The sequence below is a fragment of the Phyllobates terribilis genome, unplaced genomic scaffold (genome assembly GCF_046119375.1).
Source record: "Phyllobates terribilis strain yellow unplaced genomic scaffold, ASM4611937v1 Scaffold_8__6_contigs__length_399053987, whole genome shotgun sequence".
Classification (NCBI taxonomy): domain Eukaryota; kingdom Metazoa; phylum Chordata; class Amphibia; order Anura; family Dendrobatidae; genus Phyllobates; species Phyllobates terribilis.
Window position 1 is genome coordinate 143,579,710 of NW_027362768.1, and position 26,261 is coordinate 143,605,970.

At 47.3% G+C, this 26,261-nt stretch overlaps 1 protein-coding gene across 5 annotated transcripts in view; it reads right to left on the minus strand.

The window, feature by feature from the left end:
• RC3H1 (ring finger and CCCH-type domains 1) overlaps positions 1-26,261 on the minus strand; it is a 59,275-nt gene that overhangs the window by 13,993 nt on the left and 19,021 nt on the right. For 3 of the 5 annotated variants that reach the window (XM_073643394.1, XM_073643391.1, XM_073643392.1), the window contains exons 2-14: positions 21,427-21,818; positions 15,966-16,086; positions 11,922-12,161; positions 11,623-11,798; positions 10,178-10,378; positions 9,800-9,932; positions 7,899-8,050; positions 5,194-5,306; positions 4,077-4,343; positions 3,770-3,987; positions 2,625-2,977; positions 1,433-1,603; positions 1,164-1,316 (exon numbers count right to left, since the gene is read on the minus strand). In XM_073643394.1, the coding sequence (XP_073499495.1) occupies positions 1,164-1,316; positions 1,433-1,603; positions 2,625-2,977; positions 3,770-3,987; positions 4,077-4,343; positions 5,194-5,306; positions 7,899-8,050; positions 9,800-9,932; positions 10,178-10,378; positions 11,623-11,798; positions 11,922-12,161; positions 15,966-16,086; positions 21,427-21,657 (2,529 nt within the window). In that variant the 5' untranslated portion in view covers positions 21,658-21,818. The remainder of the gene's footprint in view (positions 1-1,163; positions 1,317-1,432; positions 1,604-2,624; positions 2,978-3,769; positions 3,988-4,076; positions 4,344-5,193; positions 5,307-7,898; positions 8,051-9,799; positions 9,933-10,177; positions 10,379-11,622; positions 11,799-11,921; positions 12,162-15,965; positions 16,087-21,426; positions 21,819-26,261) is intronic. The other 2 variants (XM_073643393.1, XM_073643395.1) reach the window with 2 other exon arrangements.

Sequence of the window (26,261 nt, forward strand, 5' to 3'; positions counted from 1 at the left end):
CAGTACACTCATCACAGGGGGCTCCTCTATGCAAATTAACTCCTTTAAAGGGAACCTGTCATCCACTTCCATCAAGTTAGAAGAGGCAGCATTTTAAGGGACTTAGGCGGAGCGGAGAACTATCCGGATTTGCAATCGGATCGCGTAATTTGCATGCAGCATGGGACATTGTGGGATATGTAGTTTTCAGCCTAGGGCTCAAACTACTATTTACTTTGCCCCCAATGGAGTTGTGCAGACAAAATAAAATATTAAAGAGAACCAGTCAGCAAGATTAAGCACTGTAAACTAAATGCAAGGTCATAATGGCGCTATTACACAGATCAAATCGATACCTTTGGTGAAGGAATCTGATCACAAGTTCCTGTTTAATCATGGTTTTAAGTTTTTTCTTCTGACATCTTCTGTGCATCGGGATGGGGTCTTATTCTGCTCCGGCACCTCCTCCTGCCTCCTGTGTTCCTACAGGTCACTTCAGTGACCTTCCTCCATTTTGAAACGTCGCACCAACGGCATTGGTGGTGCAAGCACAGTTAGATTCCACGGCTGGTTTTCTGGTCTTCAATAAAATGGTGCCGGAGGCGTCACATGCGCAGATCGAGATTTCGGCTCATTGAAGACGTCACTGAGCTGAGATCTCGATCTGTGCATTCGTCGCTTCCAGTGCCATTTTATTGGAAGACCAGAAAACCGGCTGTGGAACTGAACTGCGTAGCCCACGCCATTGACGTCAGTGCAAAATTTCAAAAAGGAGGCAGGTCACTGAGGTGACCTGTAAGAACACAGGAGGGAGGCAGGCACAGGGCCAGAGCAGAAAAAGACCCCGTCCCGATGCACAGAAGATGCCATCAGAAGAAAAAAATTTAAATCATCATTAAAACAAGAACCTCTGATCAGATTCCTTCACCAAAGGTATCGATTTAATCAGTGTAATAGTGCCATGATGGCGGTACCTTTACTTCATTGTGATGAATCCTGCTGACAGTTTCTCTTTAAGTGTGGACAACATGTCTATGTCTGCATCATCCTAACTTTTCTGCTACCGGTGGCGTTTCCAAAATACCATCCACGTATACCATGCAGATAGATAAAAATCCATAGAAAATTTCCAGGCTCATCAGATCTGTTAAAAGTTGCATAAAAGAAGAACAAATTCAACTTACTGCTACTTCCACGCAGCCACCGGCAGAAACGTCTTTGGGTTTGGCGTCTTTGGTTCCAATATAGGAACCGATAGTGTCACAGGACCAGGGGGAGTACTGGCTGTAGTCGTTCCCTTTGTACTTCCCAGATACTTTCAGTTCCTCATCAAGATACTACAAGAACAGAAGATGTGTATAAAAAAACTAAGCAGAAATCTATTTACCGACATTCCAACCAAGATGACACCCGGCGATTGCCATCAGACGTGCATTAGGGCCGACCGCGTTACCTCTTCTGGATGGAAGGTTTGAGTCAGAGTCGGTGAAGGAGCGAATGGAGGCGGGGAGATCACTTTTCTCTCCTCTAGCTGAGCCATGATCTCCTTGCGTCGGCGGTGAAGATCATCCAGGCTGGGATGGGGTTGGGATGGATGCTGAGGTGGCAGACGGTTGTAAGACTCCTATATAAATTAGGAGGATTGAATGTATTAAAAAAACACAAAAAAAAATAACAACAAAATAAAAACAGAGGTTAACGGGCATCGCTATTAAAAAAGGATTCCAATCTCAATAAGTGATAGGATGTGAAATCATTTAACAATCTGACCGATTGGCACTGAACCTAAGAGTGGAGGGGCTGCAGCATTACATCCCCTTCTCTGTTTTTCCTCTGCACAGACACCGACAATCACGGGTCAGCAGCAGCTCCCTGCAGAGCCGAGCGTCCAGATGGAAAACTAATGCAAAAGCACCTTTATTATAAAGGATTGGTGGGGGTCCCGAAGGTTAGGACCCCAATTCTGCATCAGAAGGTGAGCAGTGCTGGTAACGTTGCGTTAGGAAGCTCCTGTCAGGACTCATACAATCTCGGCAGGTCTCGTATAGGATACACGCACAATACTTGCATGGCTCCTGGTGGGCACACGTCATCGTAGCTGCTCACCTTCCAATGCAGAATTGAGTGATAGGGGAGAAATCCCTTTAAGTGACTGTATATGGCATGATTTTCGAATTTGGAAATACCCCTTTAAAGCAAAATAAGATTACACAGGTAGTGGAAAAATTCTCTTAATGAACAAATGGTGGAATTGGTAATAGCAGCCACATCAGTTTTACAATCTGAGGTCAACTTCTTATTAGCATGTTCGGCTACCAAAAATCAGCACGAGTCAACTAATGCTGTTGAGGAAGCTGCGGGCAGCCACACGTGTCCGCTTATACATGGCAATCATTCATGCAATACATGATCACGAGGATTCACTTCTACACCATTTGGAAGAAAATTACATGCACCAGTTAAATGCACCTAAATGGAACATCAAAGTGTTGCAATAAATGTAAATCTGAATTAAAAGGTTGATAAGATTCCTGCACCTTGTATTAAAATTTTATTCAAGGTTAAAAACACACACAGCCATTAATGTGCAGCGGTCATAAGCAAAATCATGAATTAAAATTGAGGTTTTTCAAGGAGAAACCTACCCTGTTATACGGTGGTCTTATCTGCCCCGGGTGAGCAGCAACTGGATAATAGCCTTCTACTTGTTGGTACCTCTCTCGAGCTTCCGGCACGTAGGGTGATCCGGCAGCAGGTGCCATGTCAAGGAGCTCTTCTCTCTGGTAGGATTGTGGAGCAGAAGTGTATACCCGGCGGCCGTCGTAGTGTGGGGGGTACATCGGTTGGCTGATGGGCGAGTACTGCTGAGTGGGGGTCGTGTACTGTGTGCCGACCATCCTGTCTTGCAAATAGGAAGGATAGTGATCGAGGTAGGTAGGGGAGGACTCGGGGGCTGATTGCTGAGGTCTGACGAAGCGAGGCTGTTGGTAATAAACACCTGCAAAGGACAAAGCAAAACAGACTATGAATAAAGACAATATTATACGTATTATAGACAGTACGTAGTCATCATCTCCCACTCCACATAGGGAGTCTATTAGCGACAGTATAAAATAGGCCCGCAGCCTTGAAGGGGATATAGTCCCTATAAAAATGGCACCTTTAGGGTTTTAATTACTGCCTCTGTTCTGCAGAAACTGAGTTTTAATCAAATATACCAATTAAGGTGCCCGATGGAGGTTTTTTGGGCGATGCACCTGTCCACCCTCTAGTTTTGCTCCCTGCTGTCAATCACTAGTGACGGAGACAGGGACATGCCAGGTTGTGTGCTCATCTCATACTGTCATATAAGGGGTAGTCCTTCGTAAAAATGCTACGACATGCCCTCACTTTACGATCAGTGCGGTTCCTAAACTCTAGGACCCTTCTGAGAATGAAGAGAACACAACATTGACCCTTTATCATCAGTTTTCCTACACAGCGGCCATTGGACTGTGCAGGGAACTACAAACGCTTTAATCACCTGAGCCACTTAATTCTCCTTGTCATTAGAGGTCCTGGAGGTTGGACCCCCACTGTTGATGGCATTCTAAGCATTATGATATCACTTTATGAGTTGAGAAAACCAAGAAAAGAAAAAATAATAGGTGTACTATAAAATCAGTAAGTAATATGGAGTCATTGCACCCAAAATGTACACTCCAAAGCCAATAGGAAGGACAAGCGATCACTAAAATATTGCAAATCCCAATGGGGTAGTATGTAACGCAAACGTTTTAAAGCCACTTACTTGGTGGGTAGGATACAGGTTCGAATGGAGGGCCCCCTCCCCTAGGGTCAGGGTAAAAGATATCAGTCTGAGGGGGAGCGTAGATTTGGGAGCCCCGTGGCACCATCTGTATCTGCTTAGACACCGGCAGAGGGGGGAGATCACTGGACACACGTTGAGGAGGAGGGTGAGAACTGACCGGTAAGGCAGGCATGGAGTTCTTAGGGATGGAGTCAAGTCTAAAAGTGTAAGAAAAAAAAAAGAAAAATTAAAATCATTGCCTAAAAACAATAGTCGGTTCTGCAAAATATACATAAGGTATACATACAACTCCGGGGGAGAGCCTGGGGCGCTGCTACTTAGATGATCCAACTTCACGGGCTTCATGACAGACTCGTAGCCGGAGTCCGTACTCCGGGGAATCAGCTGGGTCATAGAGCTCCCCGTCACGATGCCATTGGGAAGGGCACCTTGTTTAACCATGGGCACATCATCTGGGTGCATCGCCCCAGTGGGTAACCCTACTTCGTTCAGTTGCCCGAGCGAGGCACTCAGTGGCCGCCTAGGAACCAAACGTTTGTTCATCTTTCTAAACCTAGAAAAGAAAAAAAGGTGCCTTCAGACAATTGAGAAAAGCTATACGTGTAGTTATGTGTCTAGTATTTTCATGCATGGTCACATTAGGCGAGATCCAAGGCTTACTAGAAAAGGATCATATAGATCAGACTTCAGTAATGCATCAAAGAACACACAATTTGGTGTAATTTTCTCAGTTGGTCACTTTGTGGTGAAAAATCTGCAGCATATCAGTCCTGTGTGTACAGTCCCTTAACGGTTTGCCTTGTCTTCTATCTTCAGGAGCGCACTGCTCCTCTGCCTCCCGGCTTCTTGGGGCAGTGTGCTCCTGCAGACTGACAGACGTGGCCGCCCTGCTGCCCCAAACTGTGGACTGTCTGACGCAGCATGGACTCTGCAGCACTGGAAGAGCGCAGGTGCGCTGACGCTAGCCGGACGACGTGAGCAGGACAGTTTCACACCAGCACTTGCAAGGGTGTGATCCTTGCCCAAGAAACCAACCACTGCTGATAAAAAAATCAGAGGTGGCCGGTAACCTAGGCAATGAGCTGTAAACTATAGCATTAAAAATCCCTTTATTTTAGAGAACTAAAAAGATTTTTTATATGAGTAGTAAGTTGCAAAATTACTTATTTTTTTGTTTTTTTTCAAGCATTTTGCAATTTTACCCATTACAACCCTCTTAATAACTTTTCCTGCAAGTAAAAAAAAATAAAATCACTGTCATTTTAAAATACTTAAAGCAAAAGTTGTAATCTGTGGAGGATCAGATCCCCGGATCCCAAAAGTCACTAAATGACCCTTTTAGAAACATGGTAACAAAAAAAAAAAAAAAAAGAAACCAGTGTCCTTAATCAGTAACGTCTTACTTTTCCAACTCTTCTTGAGAGTGAGCGAAGGTGCAGCTGGCCCCACGGGGGCATCCTCCCCGCTGCTTCATGTCCCTGCACATGTAAGTCTTGTACTTGCTGTGCTGCGGAGGCTGTGCCAAAGAAGACAGAGAAGGTTATTACAGATGGCCACCGGAAATCCTTGCAAGTCACAAAGCCAACAATAGTCGATCCGCTAAGTGATTGAAAGTTTCTTGCTGCAGCCACGGCACAATTTTTACACCCTGCAGAAAATGTGTGAACATGACCATAACGGCTGACATCTCTTTCTATCTACCATAATTAAAAGGCATATACAGTAACAGATCGTCACGCGGCTCTACGGCACAATTATGAGATTTAAGGCACGAGGTTATTGTTCTGAACGGCCATTAACTTATTAAAATTTTATAAAACATTGCAGAAATCTTCCCTAATTATAAAGACATCAAAGAAAAAAAAATATATAGGTTCCTCGTATATATGGCACAGTGAACGGTATTTATACATAATTTTTTTTGTCCAGTTACAGACACCATTTTCCAGGTTACACATCATTCTAAAATGCAAACAACTCGGTGTCTCCCTTTTGAGTAACTGCGGCACGGCGCGGAGACAGGTTACAAGAAGTGAGGGCAGGCCTTTGTCTCTCTGCTCCAGCCTGTCATACCGCATTCAGGCATAACAGAAAGGCAGGTTTTCAGCTCAGGGCAGACAAACCATTGGACAATGACAAATGTAATGTATGCTGGGAAGTAAGAAAAAGTTCCAGCTCCTGTAGTGCAGGCAGAATACAAAAAAAAACAACAAAAAACAGCCAATCAAAAAAAGAGTGCAGGGCAAGTTACAGTGCAGGAGAATCAGGAATGTTCCTGGATATATTAGATGCAACAACTTGTCATTTATTAGGGCAGCAAAACTACTGCATCTGGCTAAAAAAATACCCATTCCGACCCATTATACTAAATGGTTCTGTTAGGACGTTCTGGCCAAATCCCATATAGTATAAATGCAGACTAGCCCTAAGCCCGGATTCACACATCCGAGTATCGCTGCCCATACTGGACACAGGTCTCATGGCCTGCACTTGACAGCCTCATAAATGCCTAGGAGGCTTTTAAGTTCAGGTCCACGGCAATCCATGAATCGTAGACTGTGACAAACGGATGTGTGAATGTGGCCTAAACCCCAATCACATGGAAAGAACTATACTTTAGTTGCAGATATCAGGATATTACACCAAATATTCCCATCTAATCTGCTGCGTGTGAACTTGGCCTGAAACGAAATTCATAGCGGTGGATTTATTGCAGATTTCACAGCATGCAGTGAATATAAAAATGTAGAAAGGCAAAAAGGTTAAATCCGTAGTTGGTCTGAACACACCCTAACAGCCACACCATGTTATAGGAATTCAGCTAAGCAGTTTTCTCTTTCCAGTTACAATCAGCAGAACTATGATTGTAGCTCCGGATCATAAATTACTGTCTTTATATCAGGATTCTAATCATTGAATTAAAGTAAGTGGCTATTCGCACCTTCAAGATTTCCAAAGGCAGGCTGTGATGTAAGCCACGGCACAGCCATACAATGCCCATAGACTCATGTTAAAGGGGCTGTCCAGGAGTGGGCTACTTTATTAGGCCCCATAAAATAATAAACAAACCAAAACATCAACCTCCTGCGATATTAGCCCAGTGATTCCCGTGACGTCTTATGAAGGAATAGTGAAGGCTGCAGACGACCAGTGGAAAGGTACATGACTTTGTGGGAATCAGAGCGCCAACATCGCAGGAACCACACTGGTCTGGAAGGCAAGTACATATATTTTATGTTGGGCACTTAAAAGGGTTGTCTAAAACCCTTAGCCTTAAACTACAAGTCTGCAGTTATTCTAGGTGACTGCAGACTTGTGAATCCTCACATTGCTTGCACTGTGAGGATTCTCTGGTGCGGTCACATGCCAACTAGACGTGCACAGGCCGGACAAGTCTAGTTGGAATGTGGTCGGAATTATGCATATCACCTGCTCCTGGAGAATCAGAGTGTCATGCGTGTGATATCACTGCAGACTTGTAGCTAAGGCCAGACAACCCTTTAAGTAATGAACAAGCGGTTGTCAAGTAGAGGACAACCCCTTTAAATAATGCAAATATAATGGGTTATACATTTTTCATCCTGTAAATAATATAATACAGACTTGACAGTTGTCAAAAAGGGCAGTCTAAGTATTATGGAAGAATTTGGCTTTTGACCAGAGCGCTTTCTCAGTGTAGATTTACTCTATAAACACCCTCTAAAAATCAATCAAACTTCAAAAGGGGGAGAAAAAAATTAATCACATAATAAAAGAGAAAAATAATTAAACTCATACAGCCTCATGTTGTATCAGCCCTGTGAGGATTCTCTGGTGCTGTTACATGCTGACTAGACATGCACATTCTGTCCGGACAGGTCTAGTCGGAATGTGGTCGGAAGTGTGCATATTGCCAGCTCCCAGAGAATCCTCACAGAGTGCCGTGAGGGTAATATGACTGCAGACTTGTAGCCTAAGGCTGGACAGAGAATTGTGTTTATCGGCATTATTAATATACCTGCTGAAAGAAATGAGCGTCAATCTAGCTGCATCGTAAAACTTAATACTTGGCTTCCCAAAAATAAAATAAAAAGTTCTTGGGAGACACTTGTAGTTTATGGTGTGGTACCTGGATCATGTGGTAGCTCCGAGCCTCGCTCACCTGCTGCTGGTCAGTCCCCTTCTTGCTGTGATTCTGGATGTAATCAACCAGCCCATGCACAACAGTCTTCACCGCCACAAGACCGTTCTCCAGCTGCTCCCATGTTGGAGGTGGAGCATCTAGGATGGACAAGATTTACAGGTGTATATTAGGTATAAGGCGTGTGATGGGCTGCAGCATTTACTGTTCTGTCTGACGGCACCATGAAGGCTGTAGTCAATCAGCGACTGCTGCAGAGCTTGCACTCAAAAGGGGCTGTTTAGTAGATGACGTCAGACGCCATCATCCATGGATAAATGGATTTTCCGACTCTTGCAACGCCATCAGGAAGTTACTGCGCATGCGCCACCCCCTGAATGATGGCACCTACATGAGACATAGGCCAGGGAAGCAGGTCACAGAAAAGAGGGACCTGTCAATCACTGGAAGGAGGCCGGCACCAGGAGGAGAAAGAGGCCGGACAACAGACACGGATTTGTAATATAAAGTGTGACAACACAGCTTTTCTTCTTAATTATGCCAGACCTAAATTCAGTAAGCCAGGAGCAAAATGCTGTCATCTTCATGTTGACTTTTGCATTTGTGTTCTTCTTTGGTAAAATGTGAAGATCCGGGGTCTTCAGTGGGCATAACTCTACTTGGACAACACAAAGTGAGGGCAAAACAGTGTGGCAATACTTTATTGAACCACAAAACGGGCAATAAACAGATAGAACAGTCCCAGCAAATACCCAAGATGGTACAACATTACACAGTCCTCACCCTTCTGCTCTCCCACCTTGGATAAAACAGCTGCGACTTTGGGACTTCCAGGGCCAACTACCTCAACCAGTGGGCCCCCCCGCTTCTGGCGGGCCCCCACAGAGAAGGTAGCGGCAAGCTTATGAAGATAGCAGTCCATCGAGGTACAAAGCCAGGAGACCCGAGGGTCCCACCCTGGCCTCTCCAAGAGTTTCCATGGGGCTAGATGACCGGCTGGTCCCAATCTGGCTTTCCAAATGTCTCCATGGGTTCCAGGTGACCAGAGGGCCCCACCTGGCGACCCCAAACAACATATCCACGGGGCCAGGTGACTTCATCATCCCAACCTGGTCTCCCCAAATGTACCCATGGTCGCTCTGATGGTCAATGGAGCAGATCCGTATCTTTACAGTCAGGGCCATATACACTTAGGCTGGAATCCTGTAGAATCCAAATCTGTGTCTCTTTGGATAAAGCCATCCTACCAAGCTGATGGTCTGACGAGTGTCTCTCTGATTCTCTGTTTCAATGCTACAGAAGCATATGTCCATTTAAGTACACATCCACAGGTCAAGGGTTAGGGATGATATTATTCCACAGGGCTCGGGTCTCATTGTTTGTGCATTTAATCAATTTGCAGAGTTGGTATAGTAGGGGGCTCTTGTAAATAAACTAGCTAGCTTAGTATAATATGCAATTAGCATAGTAACAAACATCATTGTTCACAGACCAATAGAAGACAACAATCAGGGTTATACAAATACTGGTCTGTCCTTCTTGACCAGCTACAGATATACGGATACATTCACAAGTCAACACAAACAAGATAGTGTATTTCTTTTGACCTAACAAATCTAGACGTCTAGCTGATTAAGATTAGAAGCTGTATCGTCACATAAAGGTATGGAAGTAAAGAATCATTACAGATGCTTTACTGTTTTGACGTTACTTTGGGGTCTCAAAAACCTGCTGACTGGTTCTCTTTAAGGTTTATGGCCACCATTAGTCTTTTTGCACTCAGTTTCCACGAATAGGCAATAGTGCTGGGTTGAATTTTAGGGGACATGACACCCAATCTTCCCCCTCCCCCCCATGTTACTAAATACATAAACTGCTGGTAAACTTACCAGGACTTGGATCTATATTTGCCAGCAGCTCTAGGTGAGGTCGTAATCTGTTGAGATTGGCAGGGTCTCCAGTCCTCTGCAGAGCAATGGTCAGTTCCTGGACACTCTGAGCAAAAGAGGCCGGGGTCTGCAACTTAACAAAAACTTTCTTGTAATAAATTAACTGGTTTCTAAAGTTAGTCTAAAACTATAAAATACAAAAAGTTAGGAATCCATGTGTTATTGAACCCGATCAGAAGGTTCAGGGCAAAAAGTGGAAGTCGACAAAAAAAAACCCAAACAAAACAAACAAAAAAAAAAAAACAACAACAAACCAAACAAATTAGAAAATTCAACAATCTCATGGTAGAAGAAAAAGAGCAGAAATGAAGCGGTTACCTTGTCAATAATGGACTGCATATGGGATTTATGAGACTGATCCCCATACAGAAGAGAGGACCACTGATCGGGGGCGATGCGCAGGCCGGCCTCCATTGCTATCTGCACAATTTGAGAATCGTGCTCTCTGCGCAACGCTTCGTAAGTGCGAAACTCCTCCTTCAGCTGCATCAAGGAGGAATCCTCATCACGCTTTGTGACCTGAAATTAAAGGTGACGTCTTTAATTGTGCAAGTAGACAAACAAATAAAAAATCTTTACATGCCAATTATTACGGCCTTGCATTTACATTTAAAAGGGTAATGAACCCCCATGGTATGGGAGTGGCGACATCACATATACACATCTGTCAGGTTGAGTGTGCGAGCGGCAAGCATCACCCATCTGTCCTATTCATTAGAAGGAACAGGTGCACGATACCTGCAGCTTGCGCACCTGAGCCGCAAGATATCCGTAGACATGGCATCACGTGTCCCATTGGCGGAAGTGAGCGGAGCGGATTTCACCTTTAATATTCATCAGAAACTGTAAGCATTCAGATTCCTTATAAGAATGTCATATAGAGGAAGGATGCACACACCTATCAGACCTTCTGAATTTCTTGGGTTCCTCTTCATTAAAACATCAGGATAGGGGTAGTCTTAAAGGAGATTTGTCAGTAGGATCAACCCTCCTAAGCCGTCTAATATGGGCATGTAGGTCATAGGAAGCTGAATAAAATTATACCTTGATATCTGTGATCCAATCTTTTATTGCAGAGAAATCCATGTTTTTCTTAATATGTAAATGAGCTGTTAAGATCTATGAGCCGGACATAGATCTCCCTGATAATCTGTCTCCAGAGATTATTTTATATGAAAGTGGGAGTTACCAGTGTGAGACATGTAATGACTGACAGTCTGCTCTCCTGATCTACATGACTCACAGAAGAAATCAGATAAAACTAGCTCTAGAGGCAGATTTTCAGGGAGATCTATGTCCGGCCCATATATCTTAACAGCTCATTTACATATAAAGAAAAATGTGGATTTCTCGGGAATAAAACATCGGATCGCAGATATCAAGGTATCACTTTGTTCGACTTTCTAAGACCTATGTGTCCATATAGACTGTTTAGGAGGGTCGATCCTACTGACAGATTCCCTTTAAGAGGAGAGGCCCAATTAAAGGACTGTCCCCCTTAAATTCAACGATCATCTGAACATTTTGGTTCCTGCGTTTCACCACCCCAGTAAAAAGCTTGGTTGTGGAAGGAAGCCACATCCAGCAGAGTAGGGGGCCTGTGTTTGGACAATTAGAGGGTGTTCATAAATGAACGACTCTCTCTGATATCCACAGTCTCGCCGTAATGAGACAATGCCGCCATCTCTCTGCAGATATTAATATTACGGGCTGTGTATCACACAGGGACGGCCAAACAAGTAAGAAAATCACTTTTTTTTTACCTTAAAGCAAGAGGCTCTATACAACAGCTGGACAACATGCCCAATGCTAGTTTTCGAGGCTTGAGGAAAGCGCGGTTCCAGTCTTTGCACCACAAACAAAACAAGGACTTTTCGTGAGAGCGCAGATCCGTCTTCCAGAGCCAGGAGGACAAGCTTCAAGGCTTCTTCCTGCATGGCTGAAATGGAGAAGATGACGTATGATCAGTCTGGATGCACAAGTTATATACGGTCACGTTGTCATACTCATTGCAGCCAAGAGTACAAAATAAATCATACGCCACATAAGAGCAAATCGGTACCTGGTCCCAGGAACTGGCAGCCGCGGGCACGGACAGCCGCCCACAGGTTGGAGGAGAGCTGCTGCGGGTTCTGGTGTTGAAGTATCAGCTCGGTCACCGTCCTCTCCCCCAGCGATCGCGCCGCTCTCATTGCTCGAATCCGTCCCTCTTCTTCCACCAGTTGGCAATGAACAAGAGTCACCAGTTTTCGCTGCATGGGGCGACTTAGCACACTTTGTGTGGTGCTGTTTAGACCGACACCTTAGGGGGGGAAATTACCAAAATTAAAGAGGCTGTCCACTACTTTTTCTAGGTCCATCAATGTCTGATCGGCCTGGGGTCCAACACCCGGCACCCCCGACGATCAGCTGTTCTCGGTGTCGGCAGCTAAAAGTACTCTCTTGCAGAGCTGCTCCGTCTTGCGGTAGTGGCCGCGGCAGGGTACTGCACATCCGCCTCCTATTCAAATCAATAGTGGGCAGATATGTAATACCCTGCCGTGGCCACTAACAAAAGACAGTCGGCTCTGCCATATTTCTTTGTTCAGAACCGGTCCATTGAAACGCTCTGGATATGCCGCCACATTGCGCTTAGAAATGGTGGAGGGAGCGTAGCGCCGCTGATTTATTCCACAGCCTCCAAGTGTTTAAAGTGTGGGTACAACTAATTAAAGCAGCACCCCCAGCAGGAGGGGGCAGAATACCGAGCTGCACAGTGTCCACTAGTGGCCGATGAGTGTTTTTTTTATTTTATTCTAAGGGGCAAAGTATATATTTCATCATATATCCATGAGGCCAGAATGTATTTTTTTCATTTATTTTCTTTGGCACAGTGTATATTTTATTTATATATGTTTTTGGTCGTTTGTATAAAAATGATTTGGTTGGGGTGACCAGAGGTTAAAAAAGGTTAGGAATGATTAAGATGCCCTAATAAAAGTGGGGTGGCCCCATTCACAGCATTGAAAGTTATTAACTATCCATAGGGTAGGAGGAAACTATCTGAGCAGTGGGGGTCTAAATATTGGGAACCTCATGGGTTCAGAGAACAGGCCTTGAAATACGCCCTCGGAATGGATCCACCGTTTTATTTATTCTCCATGGGACTGCCGAGTAAAGCGCTCGGCTTTTCCCTGCAGTCCCATTCTGGTAGGACAATTCAGAGCCCTGTTTTTTCGGATCAGAAAGTAATGGCCCATCCTGTTCAAAAGTGACAATTTACCATAGAAAAAAAAAGTGCTAGTTTTGCGCTGGCCATTGATCTGCTGTGCATCATTTATCTGGAGCATACGCAGCCCCGGCTCAGCTTATAGAAGATGCATTTAATATGGACAGGCTCATGTGCAAAATATTCGCAAGTGGCAATTAGTATAGGCAAAAGGTATTCTGAACATTGGGGGCTTCCATCTAACAGAGTATTGGTACGTCACTAATATATACATCATCACTTTATAATGGGCTGGGGCACATCCCAACCAGGGAAATGCAGCACAGCTCCGTGTGCAAGTAAACATGGCCGCCTGAAAATAGAGGACCACGAGTGTCGCTGTGCAGTAAAAAAAAAAAAGAAAAGCAGAAAGGGACACAGAACTACCCCAGAGCCTTCATACTCCGGATTATTGGGGCCCCTGGTTGATCATAAAGTGATAATTTGACCTCTAGATGTATCAATTTATGAGATGGGGAAAAAACCTGTTCAGTTAAGTGTGAACGTTATCACAAAAACGAGTCTGCAGTCTATTTCCGCCCAATAGTTATGTAATTGTTACGTCCCCGCAGAATTGCTGGTTATGGGGAAGTGGGAAGACTTCTTGATTTGTTCCCCTTTTCCACCACAGAAATCATGTAAATATCACACTCCCACCCGATATTAACTATCTAGTGTAAGGGGGGCAAACGAGCGGCTCTCGGCTGCCGAAACAATGTCTCCATGTTGTGTATGGGGCCGTGACCCCATACACTGCAGAGAGGAGGGGACAGACGTCGGCGCCGAGAGAGGAGGGGACAGACGTCGGCGCCGAGGGGACAGACGTCGGCGCCGAGGGGACAGGCGCCGAGAGACGAGGGGACAGGCGCCGAGAGACGAGGGGACAGGCGCCGAGAGACGAGGGGACAGGCGCCGAGAGACGAGGGGACAGAAGTCGGCGCCGAGAGACGAGGGGACAGAAGTCGGCGCCGAGAGACGAGGGGACAGAAGTCGGCGCCGAGAGACGAGGGGACAGAAGTCGGCGCCGAGAGACGAGGGGACAGAAGTCGGCGCCGAGAGACGAGGGGACAGAAGTCGGCGCCGAGAGACGAGGGGACAGAAGTCGGCGCCGAGAGACGAGGGGACAGAAGTCGGCGCCGAGAGACGAGGGGACAGAAGTCGGCGCCGAGAGACGAGGGGACAGAAGTCGGCGCCGAGAGACGAGGGGACAGAAGTCGGCGCCGAGAGACGAGGGGACAGAAGTCGGCGCCGAGAGACGAGGGGACAGAAGTCGGCGCCGAGAGACGAGGGGACAGAAGTCGGCGCCGAGAGACGAGGGGACAGAAGTCGGCGCCGAGAGACGAGGGGACAGAAGTCGGCGCCGAGAGACGAGGGGACAGAAGTCGGCGCCGAGAGACGAGGGGACAGAAGTCGGCGCCGAGAGACGAGGGGACAGAAGTCGGCGCCGAGAGACGAGGGGACAGAAGTCGGCGCCGAGAGACGAGGGGACAGAAGTCGGCGCCGAGAGACGAGGGGACAGAAGTCGGCGCCGAGAGACGAGGGGACAGAAGTCGGCGCCGAGAGACGAGGGGACAGAAGTCGGCGCCGAGAGACGAGGGGACAGAAGTCGGCGCCGAGAGACGAGGGGACAGAAGTCGGCGCCGAGAGACGAGGGGACAGAAGTCGGCGCCGAGAGACGAGGGGACAGAAGTCGGCGCCGAGAGACGAGGGGACAGAAGTCGGCGCCGAGAGACGAGGGGACAGAAGTCGGCGCCGAGAGACGAGGGGACAGAAGTCGGCGCCGAGAGACGAGGGGACAGAAGTCGGCGCCGAGAGACGAGGGGACAGAAGTCGGCGCCGAGAGACGAGGGGACAGAAGTCGGCGCCGAGAGACGAGGGGACAGAAGTCGGCGCCGAGAGACGAGGGGACAGAAGTCGGCGCCGAGAGACGAGGGGACAGACGTCAGCACTGCTCACATCAGTATAGCACTATATTTACTAATACAGGAGATAGAGAAGTATATCAGAGGTCTCCCCAGGAGTGACGCCCCCCGCACACCTCACCAGGCTTCTACACTACAATGTTATTCTGTGACACTAATGAACTTTCCAAGAACCTCAGAATACATCCGGACCTCTCACTTGTGCCTATAACTGTATTATTACCGATAAGCAAAGTTCCTTGTATGCATGGAGCAATAGTGAGCATGTGAGACCCCCGCTCCACTCACTTCTATAGGACTAGGTGATTGGAAGTGAGCATGCGAGACCCCCGCTCCACTCACTTCTATAGAGCTATGTGAGCATGTGTGACCCCCCCCCCCCGTTCCACTCAATTCTATAGGGCTATGTGAGCGGCAGTGAGCATGTGTGACCTCCGCTCCACTCACTTCTATAGGGCTATGTGAGAATGTGTGACCCCCGCTCCACTCACTTCTATAGGGCTATGTGAGAATGTGTGACCCCCGCTCCACTCACTTCTATAGGGCTATGTGAGAATGTGTGACCCCCGCTCCACTCACTTCTATAGGGCTATGTGAGCAGGTGTGACCCCCCCCCCCCCCCCGTTCCACTCACTTCTATAGGGCTATGTGAGCGGCAGTGAGCATGTGTGACCTCCGCTCCACTCAATTCTATAGGGGCAGCGACCACCGCATCCATGTACAATGAAAGACGCAGGGGTCAGCCATGCTCACTGCCACAGACCCATATGACTGGAGCGGTGGTTACTACGGTTTCATTCACACAGGGAACTTTGGAACCACCGTCCTTGTGCTCAGTGGGGTCCCAGCGGTTTGCCGGCAGCAGTTATCACCTGTAGAACAGGCGGTGGTCTATCTCAGCACCCTTGGCTGGGCACGGCTACGTTACGTCTCTTACCTCTGGCCGTGCTCAGGGGCTTCAGGTACAGAGCCAGCTCTTCCACACACTTTCGGGCCTCCTCATAGTGCTTGGTATCTTCCGCCCCACTAAACAGAGTGACCGGCTGCTGTTCAGGGACCTGCAGGACAAGCACACATGTAAAGGGCAGGCGTGGGGGCACCGTCACCATCGTATATATGGCTTTACCAGGATTCAATTTTTTTTCCCTAGAAACACTGCCACATTTATCTACAGGCCATGCTTGGTATTGCAGCTCACCACGTTCATATAAATATGACTAAGCTGTAAAATGCAAATACAACCCACAGAAGATAAAATAATACCAGATCTGGAGGGGAGCAGGTCCTTTTTATCAACACAGACAATCCCTATATCTGAGACTACACCTTATATACAGTGTCTGCAGGAGGTAGCGGTAGTCTGAGACACACCTCCGTCTCTTCATTGGCTCAGGCTGCTGCCCTCTCCCCGCCCCTGGCACATCTGATTGGTCCAGCACATGGAGAAAGGAGCCGTGAATGGACGCCCCCTGCTGCATCACTGCAGTACAGTGTGACCAGCTGACAGAACACCCAGTGGTGGTGAACGCAAGTATGGAAATGCACTCTTACATAGCGGCTATTAAAATGTAGCCCCCGCGCTGATGTTAATATGCTTTAATAGAGTATAGCGTATAAAACAAGTCCTTTAAAAAAAAAAGTCCCTTTAAGGATTAGTGGGGATTCTTCCCAAAAAGAACTGGACTTTCCGGGTGTAGTTTGGGGTTAACTAAATTATCAATCCCCTCCACCCTGACTACAACAAGCTACCGGCCACTGCCTATTTCTAGGACCAGCCCTATGATCAGTGCCAGGTCCTTGGCATTGCTCAGCATGGTAGCAAAGTGGCAGCGGATTCAATGTTGTATTATTCTGCACCGCGGCGCACTCCGGGATACAATGCAGTGTCCTCACACACTCTCCTCCCTGTGCTGCGGATGACAGCAGGGGACAAGATGCAATTCCATTAAGCAGTTTCAAGGACGATTACACCAGAAACAACTTTGGGGATCGTCCAGTCTCCTGCAGTTTAGCGCAGCGGCAAAGCAGAGGGGGGGAGGGGAGGAGAGCAACAAAAATTATCTGGCACCGCACACAGCGACGAAGAGCACGTATCACAGAGGGCACTCCAGGCCTGCAGAAAAAGATTTACCTTTGATAATAAACCTGAATATATTAAAAATCACTTAAAGGGATATTCCAGCTGTACCAAACTAAGCATGTTCACTGTATAATAATAAGTAAATCTGCAAATGTCTAATACATGAAAAGTATCAACTCCTTTTTCCACTACTTTTTTGTTTAACTGATGAACTACACTCCCCAATACTAAAGCTACAACACCAAGAAGGACAAAGTTGTGGAGTTAAGGAAATCACCGGATGGATAGATGTGATACTGATCTGCAAATGATGGAAAAATGGAAACAAAATATTGAAAACATCTCGATTAATTCAGTGTTGAGTATGAGTAGAAGTCTCCGCACTTACAGCCCCGGCTGTTATCAATGAGGTTATTAATGGTGGTCTGAGGAAGGTCCTGCTGCGCTGAATGCACTTGGGCAAATCATCAAGATCCGCTGCTGGCAGCTACTTTGTAATTATCACCCAAAGTTGTCCCACATATGGGAGACCAGTACGGAGATGCCATAGGTCATGGTGGCACATGTAGGTCACGCAGGCAGCTCACAGTTGCATCGGCAACATGCGGCCTGATGCTGTCATGTTGAAAAACGGCTCCTGGTACACCTTGGAGAAATGTCCACATCACTGGTTCCACAACCAAATCAATTTAATGCCGAGCTGTTAATGTACATTGAATGTAGGCTACTGTGCATTATGACACCTCACACAATAACACCGGGACTAGGACTGGTGATCCCTCGTGAAGGTCTCTTCATGGCGTTGCCCATGTGGTCTCCAGCTATCACTGGTTAAAAGACAAAAGGGGCACTCATCGCTGAAGAGGACAGGCCTCCATTGCTCCATCTGGAGACCACGTAGGCACCGGTCTTACTCTCGGGATTATGGTGTGAGGTGGCATAATGTACGGTTGTCGAACATCTCTGCTCTTCATTCCAAGTGGACTAACAGCTCGGCCTTACATTGATTAGTGTCCCAGAAGATGTTTTTTTGAAATGACAACACCAGGTCGCATGTTGCTCGTGCTACTGTGGTCTCCAGACTTGTCTCCCATCGAGCACATCCGAGACGTCATTCTTCGGCAACTGCTAAGGGAGCTGCCAGCAGCGGATCTTGACGATTTTCTCAAGAGCATTCAGTGCGGCAGGACATTCCTTAGACGACCATTAATTACCTCAATGATGGCAGTCAAGGTTGAAAGTGCGGGGATCTCTGCAAGTGCCGCTCATACTTGATATGGAATAATTGGAGATGTTTTGAATATATTTTTCCCCATTTTTTTAGCATTTGCACATCAGTAACATGTATATCCATCCTGTGACTTCCATAATGCCACAACTTTTCCTTCTTGGTGCGGCAATTGCAATATTGAGGAGTGTCATCAACCTGGCACCCCACGTGATCAGCCGTAATCTGCCCTGCGGCTCTGTACATCCGGCCACCGTCAGACATGACAACAGCTGATCATGTGGGGTACCGGGTGTCGGACCCCCACCAATCTTTCATTGAAGACCTCTCAAAAGGATAGCCTGTCAATATAAAAGCAGTCCATTACAAGTTATTACCTAACCACAGGACAAAATAATGAAGCGGTGGCTAGCGTGGCCACCCCTTGTGGCCACCCCTTCATTCTGAAAGGGCATTTCAGAGCCCCTTTCTTAAGATCGGTGCGGGTCCCTGTGGTCGGATTTCCACTGATCAGCAAGTTATCACCTATCTAATATATAGGTGATAAAGTTATTCCCAACATTGCAATATAATATCTCTCTGCTTTCAGTCATTGAAAGGGAAGATTCACAGCTGATCCCAATACTCTTCTTATGGAAACAAACAGTGAAGGCCACAATGACTGTGCATCAATTTATTTTCAAGATCTCAGCTTGCACAGTATATTACAACAATGCATGACTTTTACTAACATAATCAAGATTTTTTTCTGAAAACCTAACTACAAATATTAATTTCTTGAATGAACACTGTACAGAATGATCAGTCCTCGTCTTTCTACCTGCACAACCGTCCGCATATTTTAAGACATCCGTCACCAACTCATTTGGGAAATGCCGCAATTACCCAAGTACAGATCAACTTATATAATAAGGAAACTTGTGATTTTCTATACCATCGAACTTCCAGATAACACGGGGTGTGTAAATAAATTATTGTATTAGGGCATGGGGTCCACCACTTGGGACCACCACTCCATGAGCCACCAGAGCAGAGAATCCCGATCTGAGGGACCTGTCAATGCATTACATGGACGGTCATTCAACTGAATGCAGCCACTACAGGGTTAATGTCTAACCAGATACCACCTCGGACCAGCCATGATCAGCTTCCTTCCGAAAAGGGATAGTCTTCATGACACAAACCCAGTTCCTTGAGATATAGTTTTATAAAAAGTCGTAAATTTTGGCACAAAACTTTCCAAAAACGGTCAAACTTTTTGCTATTTTCAACTAGTCTTGCTACTTCTGATATGCGAGTGGTAAAGTAGCCATGGTTAGTAGAAATGAGCGGCTCGTTTCACATGACCCAGCCATGGCCGTGGGACGGAAGCCCTGCAAATTGCATCCTACCTGCCCCCCTTTTCATTAGTCAGCCTGGAGCAACGTTGTCTGTGTGTCACGCTGCAGCAATGACATCGCGCCAGGCCCGGATGCCGGCAGGTAGGAGACGCTACAGCGGGCTTCCACCCAGCGGCCATGGAATACTGACCCGTCCACTGGACCCGGAGAATTGATTTGCATCTGTAGCGGTTAACTAGCTGATGAAATCTAAGACAGGTTCAGGAATTGTGATTTTTGAAAAAGTCTTCATTCTACTCCAGGGAAGTCAGTGGGAGATTAAAAAGTGGAGAAGCCTCTTTAAACACTTTGGCACAAATAATGGCAATGAAGCGGAGAGAAAAAACTTCAAAAACGTCCCCCATACACATATTAAATAAAAGTCAGCTAAACGTACAGATTTCAGCAGGATCGGTCGCCCATCTTATATGTATGGCGGCTTCCTGCGGGGAAGGGGGAAGAGCAAGCAGACAGAGCGAAGTAACGCGATGGCAGACTATACACAGTTCTGTCTTCTAGCCACCAAGGCACAGATTTCTTCCTCCACCAGCAAAATTTACCATATTTTTTGGACCATAAGACGCACCCCAAATTTGGAGTAGGAAAAAAAAAAGTTTATTTTTTAATGTGAAAATGGAGTCCGTGTTATAGCCCGAATTTAGCTTGAAAGGAGGGGGTGTGGGGAAGCGGCAGGAGTGGGGCAATGCAGCAAGCCCTGGGCTAGGAGGAGGGGGGTACCCCGGCGGTGCGAGACAGAAGCTATTGATCTCCCGTTGGTGGGCTTCAGGCAAATGTCAGCGGTGAGAGGCAGGAGCAGAGTGCCCGTTGCGCACACGGAGCTTCAGGAAAATGGCACCGGCGCATGAGCAAATTTACATCTTGGCTCAATGATGAGCGGAGATCTCAATCTGCGCAAGCACCAGCACCATTTTCCTGAAGCCCACCGTCAGGAGATCAATGGCTCCTGCCTCGCACCGCCGTAAGACCCCCTTCCTCCCAGCCCCCAGGACCCGCAGCACTGCCCCACTCCTGCCATTGATGGCTTCCTGAAGCGGCAACCCTGCTTATTGTGATCCCAGCTCCTCCGCTGTCGCCTCTCCCCCACGCGTAAGCTACATTCGGATTATAAGATGCACCCCCATTTTCCTCCTAAATTTAGAGGGAGGGGGAGAGTGAGTCTTAGAGTCCGAAAAATAAAATATATCTGTACTGGAAGAATACACCAGACGCATATTCTTTCCCCTTTGAAAAGGGGTTTTCATCTTCTTCTTCAGGAGAACACCACTCCTCTGCCTCCCGACTTCCTGCTAGCAAGGGGGCAGTGCGCTCTTGATGATTGACAGTTTGGACAGGTAGCATGGTAGCACTGCAGGCCCGGACTGTGCGCTCTCCTATGCCGTAATCATAGGCAGATTTGCCCCCCGCAACAGCAAAGTTGGCTGGATCTGCTAATTTCAGTGCAGCACTTGCAAGATCTAAAGCAAGGAGCTTGCAAGAGCCCACTCCTTACCCAGGAACCCGGCAATCGCCGATAGACTGCAGAGGAGGTTGGTTTGCAAAGTTGCATGGTTTTATAAGTACTTTGTAATTTTATACATTTAATGAAAACATTCCATCAAAAGCCAACTAAGAAAGTCCGCCAGAGATAAGGCAGCTATACAGGAGGACATCTCTTTGGTGTGACCAAAAAAGCCACAAGGGCATCACTCACCTGAGCTCCTACCAGCTGCAGCAAGGCAGAGTTGACAGGCAGCAACTCAATGTCTGTGTTTATGGTGGTCTGGTCGAACGGACAAGCCTTGCGGTGAAGCTTGTTCAGGCACATCTTGCAAACTGTGTGCCCACAGCCCAGGCTGATGGGTTTCCGGATGGTTTCGTCGAAGGTCTGCGTGCAAATGGGGCAGGACAGGAAGTCGGTCCATTGTGGAGCTTGTACAGGCATGTTGTCCCACTTTAAAATAGGAGCTTGCAAAAGCAAAAAAAGGGGGTAAGGGAGCTAAGCACAGATTCCACTGGAATCAAAAAACCTTTCCAAAATAAAGTTTGTCTTTCTTATATATCTTCTGTAAATACAGACAGTCAGCACATAGTGGAGTATGTGACCTAGAAAGGAGGAAAAAGAAAAAAAAAAAAAAAAAGAGGTTAGATCATGGAAAGGACACCGATGTGGAGCAACATAGACAATGTGAGCACCATGAAATATCACTTTGGTGCCATCATGGTTCACCATGTCTGGCCATGGTAATACCCAATCATGAATGCATGGATGGGTCACATCTGCCAGAGTAGGACTGACTGCTGTGATGGCATCCATATGCCCAAATAGTCGGTATTGGGCCATCTTCATGCTGTGGTTGCCATGTACAGTGGGCATGTGCAGTAGGATACATACATACAAACATGGCCATGGATTCAGGGGCAGCGTGAAAACCCAGCATTAAAGGATTGTCTTATCCAACATGGACAGGGATAGTCTCACAAGGAGGTTTCTTATAGTAGTAGAGTTTGGGGATTATGCCCCTCTACTGTCATTATCATGCAATTTGGAGGGGGAGAGGTATCAGCTACGACTATATGCATGACACTGGTGCAATCTGAAAGATCACCATAAAGACTAGCGCTGCTCCTCGCCTCTCAGCCCTGTGTCCCCCATTGGTCTCACGACATAAAGTGACAGATGCAGCCACTGACTGGCTGCAGCCTTCACAATTCAGCCGTCTCGGACAAAGGCGTACAGCCGATCACGTAGTGCTGCTCCGGGAGGCAAGTATAGATTTTTTTATGCCGCACCCAGTGGCCATTAATAAGGGGTGGATCAATTGCGGGAAACCCCTTTAATTGCAGTTGCAGCAAGGAAAAATGCTGATTCTCCCAAAAGAGATCCAGCTAGCACGGGGTCTTAAGGTCAATGCAAAATAATTCTGCTCACAAAGATAGGAAACGGTCTCCGGTACCATCTTAGGTTGCCACATTGAAAATTAAAGGGGTTTTTCCATCATCAAAACTTATTAACTATTCACAAGAATGGGGGTCACAGAGTCCCCTGTGCAAATGGAGCAGTGGTGTACATGCATGACCACCAACTGGTCTATGGGACTGACAGATATAGCCGTGCCGGGTTTCTCCATCTGTCCGACAGTAAATGGAGCGGTGGTCAAACATCGACATTACTGCTCCGGTTCACACAGCAGATCCACGTCTTCGTGATCGTGGTTATACCGATTATAGGGAAACCTATAAAGAAGCTTAGATGAACCCCATTTTGGCAGATTGGGAGTGAAGCTTTATAGAGATAGAAGTATAAACCTACAAAACCGCCGAGAGGTCTCACAAAGGAGCCCGAGCGCAAGAAGTCCTACTACAGATCCCCCTAACAGGAGCTCTATGGAACGCTCGCTCCGTCTGCAACAAACTTTCCTACATTCACGATCTCTTCATCACTAACAAGCTTTCCTTCCTCGGAATCACTGAAACCTGGCTCACCCCCTCCAACACGGCCTCTCCTGCTGCACTTTCGTACGGCGGATTCCACCTCTCCCATACCCCCCGCCCCACCGGCAAGCACGGTGGAGGAATAGGTTTCCTCCTCTCAGATAACTGCTCCTTCACCCATATCCCACTGCCGCCCTCAATTACTCTCCCCTCTTTTGAAGTGCACTGCGTGCGTATCTACTCCCCCTCCAACCTCCAACTGGCTGTCATCTACCGCCCCCCAGGATCAACCACCACTTTCTTTGACCACTTCGCTACTTCATTTCCTCTCCGTTGACATCCCCACTATCCTCATGGGCGACTTTAACATCCCCATTGACACTTCCCTCTCAGCTGCCTCTAAGCTTCTATCCCTCACTTCATCCTTCGATCTTACTCAGTGGTCTTCCACACCCACCAACAAAGACGGCCACACACTGGACCTCATCTTCACCCGCCTCTGTTCCCTATCGAACCTCTCTAACTCACCTCTCCCTCTTTCGGACCACAACCTACTCACATTCTCTTCTCTCTCCTCTCCAGGGCAAGAATCCCCACTCCACAAACTTGCATACCCTCGCAGAAATCTCAAACACCTTGACCTACACTCACTCTCTGAATCTCTCCTCCCTCTTACAGACATTAGTTCCTTACACAATGCAGATGTTGCTGCCACTTTATACAACACCACAACCTCTGCAGCTCTCGATTCGGTCGCCCCCATCACACATACCAAGGCTCGCACAATCAACAGACAACCCTGGCACACCAGCCTAACTAAAGAACTGCGACGGGCCTCCAGGGTTGCTGAGCGTAGATGGAAAAGGTCCCACTCCAATGAGCACTTCATCGTATTCAAACGGTCCCTCACTATCTTCAAGTCCACACTCACTGCAGCAAAACAAACATACTTCGCATCTCTCATATCCTCCCTGTCTCACAACCCCAAACACCTATTCAACACCTTCAATTCTCTCCTCCATCCCCCAGTGCATCCTCCCTCTCCTCTTATATCAGCCGAAGACTTTGCCTCATTCTTTAAGCAGAAGATTGACACCATCAGACAAAGCTTTTACCTAAAGCCCCCACAGCCCCTCCCCACACCTACTCAACCCTCTTCCTCCAAAACCACCTTCTCCACCATTTCTGAAGATCAACTTTCCTCCTTACTCTCCAAATCACACCTCACCACCTGTAAACTTGACCCAATCCCGTCCCACCTCATCCCAAACCTTAGCACGATCTTCATCCCAACCCTAGCCCACCTCTTCAACCTGTAACTAACAACTGGTGTCTTCCCCTCATGCTTCAAACATGCCTCAATCACACCCATCCTCAAAAAGCCCTCCATTGACCCATCCTCTGTGTCTAGCTATCGCCCCATATCACTTCTCCCCTATGCCTCAAAACTACTGGAACAACATGTCCACTCTGAGCTGTCCTCCCACCTCTCCTCCTGCTCCCTCTTCGACCGCCTACAATCTGGTTTCCGACCGCACCATTCTACTGAAACTGCACTGACTAAAGTCACCAACGACCTACTAACCACCAAATCTAAGAAACACTACTCTGTCCTCCTCCTCGACCTGTCATCTGCCTTTGACACAGTGGACCATTCCTTCTTACTACAGACTCTCGCATCTCTCGGCATCACAGACTTGGCCCTATCCTGGATCTCCTCATACCTAACAGACAGGACATTCAGTGTCTCCCACTCACACACCACCTCCTCATCTCACTCCCTATCTGTCGGTGTCCCCCAAGGTTCAGTTCTAGGACCCCTGCTCTTCTCCATCTACACCTTAGGCCTGGGACAGCTCATAGAATCTCACGGCTTTCAGTATCACCTCTATGCTGATGACACACAGATCTACCTCTCTGGACCCGATATCACCTCCTTACTAACCAAAATCCCACAATGTCTGTCTGCTATTTCATCCTTCTTCTCTGCCAGATTTCTAAAACTTAACATGGACAAAACAGATGAATTCATCATCTTTCCACCATCTCATTCAACCCCCCCCAACTGACCTATCAACGTCAGTGGCTGCCCACTCTCCCCAGTCCCTCAAGCTCGCTGCCTTGGGGTAACCCTGGACTCTGAACTCTCCTTCAAACCACATATCCAAGCCCTTTCCACTTCCTGCCGACTCCAACTCAAAAATATCTCCCGGATCCGCACGTTCCTCAACCACGAATCTGCAAAAACACTAGTGCATGCCCACATCATCTCCCGCCTTGACTTACTGCAACCTCCTGCTCTGTGGCCTCCCCTCTAACACTCTCGCACCCCTACAATCTATCCTAAACTCTGCAGCCTGACTAATCCACCTGTCCCCCCGCTATTCCCCGGCCTCTCCTCTCTGTCAATCTCTTCACTGGCTCCCCATTGCTCAGAGACTCCAGTTCAAAACCCTAACCATGACATACAAAGCCATCCACAACCTGTCTCCTCCATATATCTCCGACCTAGTCTCCCGTTACATACCCGCACGCAACCTCCGATACTCACAAGATCTCCTTCTCTATTCCCCTCTTATCTCCTCCTCCCACAACCGTATACAAGATTTCTCCCGTGCTTCCCCTCTTCTCTGGAACTCTCTACCCCAACACATAAGATTCTCGCCTACCATGGAAGCCTTCAAAAGGAACCTGAAGACCCACCTCTTCCGACAAGCCTACAACCTGCAGTAACCACCGCTCCACCATACCGCTGCACGACCAGCTCTACCCTCACCTACTGTATCCTCACCCATCCCTTGTAGATTGTGAGCCCTCGCGGGCAGGGTCCTCGCTCCTCCCGTACCAGTCGCTGTCACATTGTGTTCAAGATTATTGCAATTGTTCTTGTATTATACCCCTTTTTCACATGTAAAGCGCCATGGAATAAATGGCGCTATAATAATAAATAATAATAATACAGATGGTGACTCAGAAGTCATTACGTCACGGTAATCCAGTGGTATTAATATAATGCCAAATAAAACTTACAAGACGACGTCTCCACCACAGATGAAAGGAAACCCCTTCTCCATAACCACACAGACATGTGAGCGGCTACTGGGCCGCCTGACA